A 15,005-nucleotide genomic window follows, 5' to 3' on the forward strand; every position below is an offset into this window, starting at 1 on the left:
AAACCACATGAGTTCTGTGAAGAAGAAAAAAAAAAAAAAGAATAAAAGCTTCATCAACTGTTACTACAAATATGCAATAGGAAATTTAAGAAACACTAATATACAGCATCTCTTCCATATCTTTCTCCTCTTCAAGCATGCTTTATACAAAACATACAAAGTCAGAATTTATTCACACAACAACTGTTTCCTGATAAGTCTTCAGAAAGAACCCTGGGTCATCTAGCACATCCTTCAAACTAGTTCAGGAATGATGGCTATGCTGAGTTACCCAAGTGTTTTATTTAGAGCACTCTTGAACACCTTGAAGGACAATGCCTCAGTGACCTCTCTTGCCAAGCAGTCACATTGTCTAATTGACCTCTCTGGGGGAAAAATGTCCTTGTTTAGCTTCAGGTCAAAATTTCCTGCTAGACTACCCATCATTACCTCGAATAACTCCTCCTCCTACTCTCCTGTTTATTCTCAAGTATGTCAGTAATATTCCCTTAGGCAGGCTGTTTAGTGCATTCCTGAGACCTGTCTTCACAGGTCACGCTCTCCTACCTTATCATTCTCAGCACTACTCCTGGAACTGTTTTCATGTCACCGTGAAATACAGAGCGCTTAATGACGTAAACAATCCATAAAAATTTCCCTCTACTTGCAACCCACCCAAAATTATTCATTGGCAAGTGGAAGAGGCAGGTAAAATCCGGCTGCCTCTACAGGCAGGTAATAAAAAAGGGAAGCCTTCTGAGTCTCCAATCCTGGTGTCTGAGTCAAAGAGTAACTGGAAGTAATATATCCCCATTCTATTTCTCAGTTACTGATTTTTCATCTTTCCTTTCCATATGTTGACTTACAGTGAGGTCACATACTCTGGCCTTAATAAAATAAAATAAAATAAAACTAAAATAAAAAACAATCACTTTTGCTGTTACATACTTGTTACAAGTGAGACTGGGCTTGCATATAAAATAAACAATGGCACTATGCCAAGAATATCAGGGATTTTTGCAGGTGTTGAAGAGAGCAATTTTCTCCAAATGATTAAGGAGGGACACACTCTCTATAGATTATGTTTGCTTTAATCCCAAAGTGACGTTTTAATGCAAAACCAGGGATAGCTAACATTTTATAAATGTATTTACCTTCCACTTTCCTAATAAAGGCCAATTTTATGTTTATACCTATACCATTGAAATTATTAGTTTTTCTCTCTTACAGTTAAAGCAATTCTACAGCACAATAATAAACCTTGAAAACTTCTGGAAAAGTCAGTAATCTAAGCTGCAGTGAGCCTGACACATCACAGAACCTAGCATTGAGAATACACAAAGTAAAAATGATGCCTAAACAAACAAACAAACAAAAAACAGAATCAAAAAACACCTAAAGTTGAATTCTTTTAGGCTCTATAAAGTTTTTCATATATTAGATTTCAGAGTCCCCTAACTGTGGGCATCCCAAAGTCAAATAGGATCTCTTGCCCCCTCAAGAGATGAGGACTGAAATTTGGATCCATATTTCTAGAGGGAAAAATGTATCACTTCCACTATCAAAAAGGCAAATTAAATCTCATGCCAGCTTCAAATGGCTAATGGCTATGACTTATGGTTAGAAAAAAATGTTATAACCATTTACATCAGGGTTCGTAATCCAGATACTAAGAAGGTCTTTTATTCTACTGCATTATAAAGGAGGGTCTGTGTACAACATACAACACTTTTTTTTTTTTTTTTTTTAAATCAATATATATTATTAGCCAACGGACTTTAATTAGAATCATTTGAAGTTTTTCAAAGATTATCAGCACTGCATGCACAAGCTTTTGAAGATCTCCAAACCGAGCAATGTCACAGCCTCTGTGATGAACCTATTCTAGTGCTCTGTGACCCATACAGTAAAGAGGAGCTTATGGAATCAAAACTTCTTATGGAAGTAAAATTTGAAATCCAATTTATTTTTCTAAATTCTTATTTTATTTTGAGTTAAAACGGGAAAAAGCAAAGTATACCCAAAATTTAAAAATGAAGACTTTGTTTTTTCTGAAGTTGCTATTTACCTCTTTTAGAGATTTATTTTTTCCCAAAAACATGGAAAAAAGTGTCAAAAACAATGAAATAAAAACAACTTCCAAGCTGCATTATTGATAGTGAACGAGTTTTAGTCATTATTTGACCTACAGTATGAAATATTTACTAACTGTAGAAATACATAAATCTAAAGGAATTTTCCTTCTACTGCTGCATCTTGTGAATGATGTACTCGTGTAAATTATATAAAAATATGTATTTCACTTAAGCAGAAATTTGTTACTGCAGACCACGTGAAACCACACTGTAGATCATCAGCTACACTTACTGCCTATGATATTGAGGAATCATAGTTAACATTAACCCTTCAAGAAATGTTCACCCAGTCTCCATTAGTGAAGAATTCTTTCCTATGTCGCACGTCACATGTCTCAAGCCTTTTGAGAGCTCCTTTGAAAGATTTAAATTTTCCTTTATAAAGCTTTTCTGAATCAATCAAGATTCAATATAGGAAGATTGCCAAATAAATTACTTTTCATTTCTGCCCACAGTTAAACTCCTGCAGGGATCTGGAAATATACCAAGATCATTAGCCTTAATGCCTATAATACACACTTCACTTTAAGGTGAAGTGAGTACTAAAACAGTTTAATACATTAGCCCCTACACCCTGGAGACCTGGAGGTCTTGACCAGGCTTGCGCGTAATTCTTGCTAACATTTCTGGGAGTCTTGGACACTGAAAAGCAACAGACTTTCTAGCCTGTGTGGGTCATAATAAAACACACCTGACAGTTTCTGATCAATACCTGATTTGGAAACCTTGTTAGTACTCACTGGAAAACTAATTCATGCATTTTTGCTTGAGGTCCTCTATGAAGAAAATAACAATACTGACTGAGCTGCATAAACTGACTATGCTTCTTAGGCAAGTACTCCCTCATTCCTTGTTCATGCACAAACAGGAGTGAAGTATGTCCCTATGCTTAGTCCTGCCCAAACTAAATCTTTGCCTCATTTATCCATGATAAAATTAACATTATTAATTTTTTAAAGATCACCATTGAACATAAATGTGGAGGATTTATTTATGCTGATAGAAAAAAAAATCTTAATCAGATTAACCTTTTTTTATTATTATTATTTTGATATATATATTTAATTTAGCAAGATCTGGTGCAGCTGAACTGATAATTGGAAAGAGGTCTCATGCATATTTTGATTTCTTGGTTCAGCCTTATCCCTGGTTAGTTAAACAAACAAGACAACAATAAAAAAAAAAAAAAAACTATGTCAATGCCAAGTTATTAGCTAATGAATATACGTGAGGTTATACAGGGGATACAACACATTCTCAACTCTGACATATAAAGCACTGTAAAATAATTCATTGTTTAATATTTTAAAAGCTGGATAAAACAAATTAATGCCAAAAATTAGCCCTTAGCACAACTTTAATTACAAGTTTGCCCAACAGTCACATCCCTGTCCTAATTAGCCTTGATGATTTCAAGAAACCATCAGGAAAAAGAGACAAACATATCATTCCTTCTTTGTACTTGATAAAAACACAGATTCAGCTGCCAAACATCAGTAACACAACTTTTTACCATGAGTTTGGAGATTTCCATAGTAAAGACAACACTCCCAGACACATTGTGTTTATTTTCTAATAGAGCATAATAGATTTTCTGATCACTTGTAGACAAGACGGTGGTTGTAACCTAGGTCAAGAGTAATGGTATGGAAAGACAACCAGAAAAAAAGACTTGCCCCACAGAACTGTTTTGATATCGAAAGTGCCCATCTGGCCCATGCTGTCCACTTGCACTTACTGTGGTTTGCATTACATGAAGTATATGTTATTTTAATTTTCTGATATTAACACCTGACAGAATATTTGATGTTTACCAACCAGCATTGTCAAAATCTGCCACTTCTGAAAACTTGGCAAGGTATCACATAAGTCATCATATATGATCCTGAAACATAGATAAAAACAACTGTTCACTGACCTCATTAATAAAAGTCTGGGCTCCCCGTGGGCTTAGGAGTAAGATAGCCCTTCGCAATGTGTCTCGATAGCGGTTCAGCTCTTCTGTTTTCATGGTAGTGAAAAGGTTGGCAAAGACTCTGCTGATGTTTCTGTCCACTTTTTGTAATGACACATCAAGTCCCAGTCTGGAGGCCTGATCGAGAAATCCCTGCAGTCCGCGTATATCTGTAACATAGGAGGGAGGAAAAAAAAAAAAAAAGAAAAGAAAAGAAAAAACCACTGCATCAACCTTCGCCAACTAGGCAAGCATCACTAATTAGGTGGAAAAATACTTTTTATTTTATTATTATTTTTTTTTATCTCCTGCAGTGCTGTCAGAAGAGTATTCCACAGAACCTCACAAGTGTAAGACAGTTGTTTTCCACAGCTCTCTTTCATAGTAAAATGCCAACAGGGAAACTCCACTGATTACCTTTCCCTGAAGGTCTCTGTACAACTCTTTGTTACAGAGTTACACCTATCTGTGTGGCTGTGGATAGCTGCCCCAGCAGCTCAAGCCCACAGGGCTGAACATGACACAACGAGACAGTCCCACCCCAACCAAATCACAGTTAAAATGCAGAAATCCAGCTGGAGATGGAGAAGCATGGGTGATAAATCACTCACACCTAAACTTCTCCTACCAAAACCTGACTTATTTAAGATCATGCCTACTTTTCCCATTAAAAACAAACAAACAAAGATATCCATAGCCCTCCTTTTTACCCCCCTGCTTTTTTCTTCCCCTCCTACAAATCCCTGCCTAGACAGAGGTTTGCTGTTCACTGGTAAACTGATGAAACAGTACCCAAAGACTCAAACTGTTATGATATATTACTGTGTAAAAACATTGGTTTTCAATAGGGGAAACCATTTCAAAACCTGTTTAAGTTCTGCCCTTCAACTTCAAGCTGATTGAGCCAAATAGGTTTTCCTAACCCAATTTGTGAGGACACTAACATAGAGCAAAACACATTTCATTACATTTTCGTGCTGAAACCTTCTGGTTCAAACCATACTTTGCCTTCATGACTATTAGCATTTTTCTGAATAAGTGTCGGAGTTTTTAGTATTTATTTTGTAGTGAAATTTAGAGCAACGAGAAGGTCAAAGCATAAATTAAACCAGGTTGCTCTCAAAAATAACAGTGACCTAATCACCATATCATTAGGACCTGTACCATATCATTAGGAGCCCTTAATTTAATTTGAAATATGTATAACTTGTCTTGAAAAAAAGGTATTACTTAATCCTCTTTTCTCACATTCACTTCTTGTACTTGTATTATCAAATTTAAAGCTCCTAGGTGAGGCAGAATGGTGTAAGTTAGAATTGCCATCTAAATAAACAGCCTCTTCAAAAAAAAAGCCTTTGGGAGAAAATGTTTTATGGGATGTAGCACATTAAATTCCCCCAATAAGTTCCTGCATCTTCATAAGAAAAGTTGCTCGAATCTTTCTGGATCCTTTTTCTCTGCAGCGTAACACTGATTCTCAGTCTCTTGTGAACAGTGACAGAAACTGAACAGCAGGTCTTACTGGGGAAAAGAATGAGGATATATTATCTGATAAATTGGGAATGATTTTCTTCTTCTCAGTCTGCATGGTGACCCAGCTATAGGACAACACGCATTACAGAGATGTAAATGTAAATGTAACTGCACTGAGATGTCTCTTCAGAAATGTTGTGTAAAATAGCACTATGCAATGAAGATCCAAAGTCAATCACAACTCATCATTGCTGCTTTGTTAAACTGCAGGGGTTGCCCACAGTAACTCTAACAATTTTTTATTTCAAATACATGAGGAAACTGGAAATATGCTGGCTGATGAGGCTTACAGGACCTCTGGAACAATCCCAACCACAGCCTGTTGTAGCCCAGTGACAGTGCTGGGCTACATCAGTACATCCTTGCCCCAAGTCCTTCATTCACAATGAAGAACTCTGTCCCCCATGACCACCCCTTGACACCAGAGCCAAGGGGCTGCAAGGAGGAGCAGGAATTGCCGTTTTTCTTCACACTCAGGGCCCAGACTTCCCACAGAGTAGAAATGGGAGACAGACAGATTCTGTTCTTTCCTTCATGACAAATTCAAGCAGTTTCATTAGCCCATTACACCATCATCCTCAGCACATCAGAGAGATATTTATTGTTCCCATAATAAAACAGGCTCTTCAGAAAACTTTACTACAGCTCTAATAATCTGTATAAACTAGCTTGTAACACTAGTTTTTTATTTTTATTTTTTAAAACCTGGAAGAAACTTCTACCTGATGGAATTTTAAGAATTGATACCATAAACATCACTGAAGTTCAGGGACCGAAAGCAACCTTATTCAAGTCAGTAGCATTACTTGCTACCCCATCTGGATAGGCTCTTAGATCACCACCAGTCTTGGTGTTAAGTTGCCGTAAAATATATACATGAACATCTTTCACCTTGCCCAAGAAGTGTTGTATGAAACATGACAAGTAATATCTTGCAGGCTACACCAGCCGAAGTTCTTCCTTCAAGTGCAATACAACAGGGTCAATTAAGATAACTAGTAAACATTAAGACTAAACCAAAAACACAAAGTCATCTTGAGTATATTTATACTTCTATCCAAACATGGAAAGGGTTGTTAATATGATTAACTCAGGTTCAGAAAGCAGTCATAATTACAGAGAATCATCAGAAAGGAATGAAAATGAAGCTAGTGCTGTGACAACCACAGCAGACTTTATTGCCTTCCTAACTCAGGCTTATTTGTTTAGTTAATGCCTCCGGCCAAGTCACCCCTCAGAAAAGGTGCACTTGTGTGGTTTTTTTTGGTGGTGGTGAGTGAGTCTACAGCAGTTCTAACACACTATCAAATAACTGCCAGATGTGCTTTGTCTCCAAAATCCTGAGTCATCAAGGAAACGACAGGGTTTAGTGTCATGCAAGCATTTCTGGAATATGTTAGTAGAATTCAGCACTCACAGAAGTGCTAAATATTACAGGTGTGCTGAAATAATGACAGTGACAAACAGCTACTGTCTACAGATTAAAGCATTTTATTAAAGTTGTCAAGGTAAGTTTGGATTTTGCTAATTTAAATTCAGTAAACTAGTATTCATTACTGTACCTATACTGTCTTTATGGATCTGTGATACTAGAAAAAGGTTTTTCTTCTAATGCAGTTTTATCCTTCAAAATTACTGCATTGTTTGAGAAACAGTAAGAAAATAGCTTATATATGTAGTTTACTAACAACTTGTCTTTTGTGCAAGCATCTCAAGCTATCACTGCACAACGGAAAGCTGTTTACCGAAGATTAACCATGCTGATACTGCTCTAGGTTTTTTGCCTTATGTTTTCAGCTGACCTGCTGAACTACTGATTAGAAATACTGCTGTAGACCAGCATATAATATCTGATGCACATGGTACGACTATTTGGACATAGAAGAGCATTTTGTATTCCCTCACAAATTTTTCCGCCAAGGAAAACAGCTTATTTCCCAATTTAAAAATAAAAATAAATGGAAAGGACTCATACTTCACAGAATCACAGAATCACAGAATTTCTAGGTTGGAAGAGACCTCAAGATCATCAAGTCCAACCTCTGACCTAACGCTAACAGTCCCCACTAAACCATATCCCTAAGCTCTACATCTAAACGTCTTTTGAAGACTTCCAGGGATGGTGACTCCACCACTTCCCTGGGCAGCCTGTTCCAGCTTGACAAGAAAGCAAAATCTGGGATGGAAGAAACTGTCCAAGCTCAAGTGTACAAGCACAATCTGTCAGTTTTTAGCAGATAAAAATGAATGTGAATTTATTCAGTGTTGGCAATTAAAAAGAACTGCATGACTGTATCTTCCTGAACACTGACATGTCTGTTCCTACATAGCACTGGGGAGCAGGAGAAGGCTTGGTGGGAACTCAGAAGTGGAAGCGGGAACTGAAGAGCAGTGTTTTCAGTGGTGACTAACCAATTTAGTTGCTTACTTAATGGGATCTTTTTTCTCAAATAATTATTTGCCATTGTTACCAAGAGGGCAATCATTTCTTAAAATGTATGTGTACATAAACACATAAACACATGCAGGAGCATCTACTTATAAATAATAATGAATTAGGCTCAGTTTTATTTTATCTGACATGTCATGTAAGAAAATAATTTGGTGCCCTCGTTTTCTTCTACATTTAGTAGATCACAAATCCAAGCAACATAAAAGAAAACCTGCTTTCTGTTTCATGCTAATTCAAAGAGATATTCCAAAAATTCAGTCATGATTTTCTATTTCTCATCATTTATGACTGTTAATCCTTCATTTTCTTCACAATTGAAATGAGTCATATAAAATTCATATGGAATTTAATGCAAATAAAGGATTCCATAAATGCATTCATTAAAATGTGTTGCATTCTGTAGTCTTAACAGTGACTTTTTTCCTTTTTATTAATGTTCAGATTCTAACATTAGAGAGTTTTTTTGAAAGATTACTAATAAAATAATTCCTCATACCCATTTATTTCATATTTTATAGGAAAAGTATAACAATACAAACTCAAATACTTCTGTCTAGAGTATCTGACAAATGAAACAACAGGCTGCTGTAACTGCACAACTTATAGCCAACTGTCCCCTTCAGCTTTGCAAATAGTTATTTTCGCTCAGGGTGTAACCTACACTAAACCACAAAAATTATAGTAGTGTTTTAATTATCTAACTCCCCGCGTACACCTGATTTGTACACGTTTAACATACCAAGCAGGATTTCAGCAACAGCACTGGAAATTTTCTGTTTAGAGAACAGCAAAGTTCTTGATGATGCAACACCTGCACTCCAGAAAGAAAATGACACTACACAAAACGCACTTGGGTGAATCTCTCTGTAAAACTGTACAGTAATTGGATTTGTAGAAGATACTCTAGTCTCAACTACAATCGTGAAATTGGCTAGTTGGAATTGGAATTATGTCATTAGAGATCCACAAGAGCAGAAAACATCTTATAAACTTTGCATCCTTCTTGTTAAATCTGGCTTGAGAGAGAATTTCTGTGGCTGAGAGCCCTCTTCCTAATTCTGACAGATATACCACACATTCGGGTCTGACAACAGAAGAACGATATGATTTTAGGAATAACTTAACAAGGAGGTAAGGAAAGCCTCGATGCACTGCTAAGATAAGATTTTTTCCACTGGGACTGCAAAACAAATGCTTGCTATAAAAGTGGCTTTATTGGACTATAAGAAATAATGAAATGTATCATTTGCTGCTTGAGGTTATGTTGGTCACTGAGCTGGCTGACTAGAAAACAACTATAATGTTGTAATACTAAATGTGGCATTAGCTTCCTCTACGTAAAGTTTGTTGTCATCTACAAAGCAATCCATTTTTATTATATTATCTATGATCTTATTTATATTTAAAAAATAACTTTGTAGAGTCTACAATAACATTTGTTGTCATAAAAGTATAGGATGTGATTCTTGGCCCTGACATGAGCAGTTTAAAAGCTAATGTTTTTGTGTGAACCAGCTGTACAGTTGGGCACAGCTAGCCGTTAAGGAGGGCTTATTGTAGAAGGGAATTTACAGAGGTAGAGAGCAGTATAGTGTCTTTTCAACACCAGTTTCTAACCCCAGCTGACAGAAATAGAAGCAGCACATGGTCATTCTACTTTGTATATTAAACTGAAGTATCAAGCTGGGGCTGAAGGCAAGGCTAGAGAAACTCCAAGAAATAAATTCACACCTTTCATTCTTATCCATCAACAAGTAAACTTTAGGAGGACTCAAGTATCATCACCAGGCTCTATTTTCAAATAACCCACATCTATCTTTTCATTTGTACATTTGTATAAGGAAAAAGTAAATAAGTGTGAAAAACAATGAGATCAAGCAGGAAAAGCTGATCTTCTGAGTTTTTTTCATTTGCTTGATTACAGGTGCTACACTTCACACTTTTTTCAGTATTATTTTTACTTGAGTATAATATTGGTGATATGTTTAAGCAGTGCCAAGTGTATCAGAAAGACTCAGATAGTTTAATTAATTTAGTATTTAACCACTTCTAAACATATATTCACCCTTTCCAATGTTTTAGGAATAATATCAAGGCATTTTTTCCTTACACTTAAGCTCCAAGAGAAGACAAAAAAAGTGTTTTCATTTTCTTAATGGATATTTCTTACTTTTAATACAAGGATACTCTGCTTTAATGTAGGTTTGTCTCTTTTGACTGCAAATTGGGTAGAATACTTCCCACACATAATTTAATTTCTTAAGATGAATAAAGTACACATTTTAGGATTCAGTGATTTGGAAGATAATCTATAAACACTCTGAAACAGGTCTCCTAAATCACATAGTTTTCATGGGTTTCATTCACTTGATTTTACAGCAGCTGTTGTCCCTCTTTTTCATAACTGCAAGATGTTTATATAAGAAATAAGGAAAAAGACCGATACAAGAAACAGATGCACATCCTGAAAATTAGACTTGTGCTGCATTTTAAGATGTTGGAATGAATGATTTTTAACACCATCTTCGGGTCCTTGCTAGAGATATTAACCTTCCTTTAAACAACAGACTACTACTTATGCTTCCAGAAGGGAATTATTTTGTACAGATCATCTAGAATAATTTGACGTTAGAAAAGCACTGGAATTTTCAACCTAAAAGACTCACAATGTGATTCTAACTGTGTGAATAGAGTGATTAGACCAGAAAGTATAATAGCAAAGTGTGTGTGAGAGATAAGACTATATTAATATTTGAATGTAAATGCTTATTAGAGCCCAGCAGAAATATGAAGTGATACTGGTAAGGAGTATTTTCTACTTTTATGAAGAGTTTATTCCCTTGTATTCTTACAGTCTCTCTGTGCATGCAGCCTCTCTCTCCACCTATAACATTTCCACGTGTTTGACTGGGTATTTCAACAGTCAGTGATGAGATAATTGTTATCAGCCAGATAATTTTTGTACAATGGAATTCACAATTTCTAAACAGTCTGTGATTTAGTTTCCTCTTTCTTCAGTTTCTCTTCACAATCTTTCTGCTAAAAAAAAATAATAAAAAAATACAATGACCTTATTGCATGGTTTTAGATATGTCAAAACTCAAAGCCAATTTTTACCTTTTCAACTTTTACCAATTCATCTTTTTTATTCTTAAAGAAATGAAGGAACTCAGTAACTAATAATCATGCAAATACAATAAATCTAAGAAACAATAGCTCTATTCCAGCAGTTGTTCCAAAAAAAAAATAAAAATCTTAAAACCAAGCATAATAAATTAAATAGTTTTTAGTAGTAGTTTTCAGCTTACATAAGAACAGCTGTACCAGAGGAGACCAGTTCTGTCTACCTGTCTCTGACAAAGAGTGTAAAACAGAAGCAATTGTGCAGTGATGCTTCCCTCTAACATTCTCTCAGCAATTCAGTTTGCAGCACAGGGAATTGTTCAGGCAGATCTGGTTTCTGTATATTTCTATGCGCTCCACTAGTATATTTCTGCATTGTAACTGTCAATGCTTTGTCCTCCAAAGACCATCACAGTTTCCCCTTAAACCAATATAAATTATGAGCATCCAGATCAGTACATCTTCAGCAGTTTTAACCTGGGAATTTTCAGGAACCTACCTCTCCTTTCCCTTTTTTTCACCTCACTTTCCTAGATAGTTCTACTAGCATTGATCAAACACAAAATGTGCCAGTGTCGGCTCTCCCAGATCAAAAAAAAAAAAAAAAAAAAAAAAAAAGTTTCTGGAAAGAAGAGAAAGAAGAGACCAGACTATCAGAATTGATGTAATGATGTAAGTTTTGAAAATTACATGGAACACTGATTTGCCATTTAAATCTACATCACAGGCTGACATGTGACCACCTCTCAGAAGAAACTGAAAGTTTACCATGTGTAAATCAGAGCTAATCAAATGCAAAGGTCTACTCAGAACCCCTTTGTGATATCAAAGGTTGAAACCTGAGCAATGGACCACAATTATTTTTATTGAGCAGTTGTACTGCATGCATAGATTGTTATTACTGTTTTAAATAATGAAAGGGACTATGAATACAGACAAGTCATATATTGGTAGTTTCCACTCCTGAATGAATGAGAAAGAGACAGAACACAATATAAAGCCAGACGTGTTAAATGTACAAGCAAATGTTTCCAGATTTGACTTTAATAAGAGGAAGACATAACTATTAAAAACATTCAGAATTACTCTGCAGAACTGATGCTTCATACCTGAAACAGCTGATCCAGTCTGAAGGTAACTGGAGCTTCCCAGGAGGCCTGGGAGCACAAAAGTCTTTTAAAGGCAACAACAGCCCTTTCACATTTAGCATGAAAGGTTAAGCACAGGTCTCTCCTGCTGGATTTTAACACTTAACATTCAAAAGCACAAGGGAAACCACCTCAGGAAATTCATTACCATTGGAAAAATTGTGGACATATGCTACAATTGTCGTAAAAAGGGAATTCACTGGAGAACCAGCATTTCTGTTCAAATCATCCATTTAGTTCTTCCAAGTGCAATAATTGCCAACTGTTTGCCCAATGGTAAACCACTTGAATGAGCTGTAATAGCCTCTCATCTCATTACTGCTTTTAAAGACACTATTTAGTGTTCCTGCCATATCTTCTTATGAGCCAAAATAATAGATGCATTGACAGAAGCTATGTTTTTGCTGATATATGTCCTAAGTTTAATCACAAGACTCTTTTTTCATCACTTAAATTATCTTAATGTAATGAAGATAAATTACTGAGCCTAATATTTGCTATGGCTGAGTGTAAGTAATTCTAAGCCTCTATCTGCCAGTACATTGGGAAAATGCATTTTTCATCTTTTGAAGGTCTGAGATGTACCTTCTTAAAGCTATATGATACTATAAGAAAATCTGAACAAAAAGCAAGTTTAGGTTTGTTGTACTATAAGCCCATTTGCATTAATGCATTTGCCATTTATACTGTTAAATTGTTATATTTTAAATTTGGTTACATATTTTACCACACGAAGCATGTCCTTTCTAAATAAGGCCAATTACCCGAAGCTAGAGATAGAGCAAATGCAAACAAGTGCATCCCAAAACAATTTGAATAAACAGAGGAAATGCCTTAAATTGAGAGACAAGAGGTGGTATCTCTTCACCGTGACAGAAAACCTAAAGTCACCTGAGAATTTGAAGGGTTCATTCTGTCTAGTTACATGAAGACAAGTGTGTGTAGCCAAATGTCCAGCAAAGAAAAGGAAGAATCATATCCCTTTCACTAGATTGCAGAGAGTCTCCCTCTTGTTTAAATCAACTTTAAAAACTACACATTCCAGTCTCAAGAGAGACTGCAATAAAATTACTACAGATAATTAAATTCCCCCTTGAGGAAAGCCTACTGGCAGGAAGACTTCACTCTTTTATATGTGCAACAGTAATTATTTCTTGCATTTATGTAACACCTTTCAGCTAAGGACCTCAATGTGCTTTATAAACGCCTGTACTGTATAATAAAGTATACGCTATAAATACACATTACAGGAGCTAGTTGCTGTTATACCTACTTAACCGCATGTCAGGAAATAATAACTCAACTCTGTTGAGGAAGCTTTCTCCCACTGTAGTATTTCTAAAGGTTCTAGTAAAAGTCAGGTGCCCTGGGCACACAAGCAGCAGAAAGGCTGTCAGAGCTTCAGGCTCTCAGCTTGGCGGGACCATCTATGTGTTGAGTTGTCTCCACTGAGAAACCAGGAATTCTTTCTAAGAGTACTGCTTCTCAACCAGCCTCAGATTTTGGAAAACCATGTCCTTACTTATGTGAGTTTCATAATATCTCCAATTATTTACGCTAAGAAATCTAGATGCCACTTGGGTAGGTGCTACAGTTCTGCTCCATTCCTCACTTTTCAGAGCATTCAGTGCAAGGTGGTACAGTGGCATTGCATCCAAACCTCATCCTGAGCCTGACCACCACAAGTAGAGTGCTCTATCCACCTAAGCACAGGTGGAAGATTCCCGCAAGGCCCCTGTCGTGGTTTAACCCGGCTGGCAGCTAAACACCACGCAGCCGTTCGCTCACCCTCCCCCCTCCCTCTCTGGGACGGGGGAGAGAAATGGAAAGTGAAGCCCGTGAGTTGAGATAAAGACAGTTTAATAAGACAGGAAAATAATAATAATAATAATAATAATGATGATACAATGGTGATAATACGAAAGTAATAATAGTATGTACAAACAAGTGATGCACAATGCAATTGCTCACCACCCGCTGACCGATGCCCAGCCTAACCCCGAGCAGTCCGGCCCCCTCCCCCCGGCTAGCCACCCCTATATATTGTTTAGCATGACGTCAGATGGTATGGAATACCCCTTTGGCTAGTTTGGGTCACCTGTCCTGGGTCTGTCCCCTCCCAGCTCTTACTGCACCCCCCAGCCTGCCCGTTGGCAGGACAGAGCAAAGGCTGAGATGTCCTTGGCTTAGTATAAGCACTGCTCTGCAACAATTAAAGCATCGGGGTGTTATCAGCACTCTTCTCATTCTAAGCCAAAACACAGCATTCCACCAGCTACTAGGAAGAAAATTAATTCTGTGCTAACTGAAACCAGGACATCTATCCACCCCTTATTCCATACCATTTATGTCATGCTCAGGTTACACTCTTTTCCATACATTCTAATTAGTCACCTATAGTAATCATGGTAGTGATAATATACAGTATAATATACTATTTAACATGGTGCAATTCAGTTCATGGGCTATTCTCACCCAGTATTAAATCTCCTTGAGGTACACACCGGACCTCTCCGTTCTTTTGCATCACCCACCAAGTATATCCAGGTCCCTGAGCGAAAACAATTCCACGAATAGGTTTGCCTTTTCCTGAGGCAGGAGTAGCCCAGACTGTTTTACCCAGCATATTTTTTACATGCACTACAGGAACTTTATCCCCATCTACAGTACGTAACAGGTTT

The 15,005-nt window shown here is 36.7% G+C and overlaps 1 protein-coding gene across 1 annotated transcript in view; it reads right to left on the reverse strand.

Moving 5' to 3' along the window:
• GRID1 (glutamate ionotropic receptor delta type subunit 1) overlaps positions 1-15,005 on the reverse strand; it is a gene marked incomplete at its 5' end in the record, with an annotated part of 538,355 nt that overhangs the window by 228,893 nt on the left and 294,457 nt on the right. The window contains one exon of the mRNA XM_082765290.1: positions 4,033-4,238. Within this exon, the coding sequence (XP_082621416.1) occupies positions 4,033-4,238 (206 nt within the window). The remainder of the gene's footprint in view (positions 1-4,032; positions 4,239-15,005) is intronic.

The sequence above is a fragment of the Aythya marila genome (assembly GCF_965140915.1).
Source record: "Aythya marila genome assembly, chromosome: 7".
Taxonomy (NCBI): Eukaryota; Metazoa; Chordata; class Aves; order Anseriformes; family Anatidae; genus Aythya; species Aythya marila.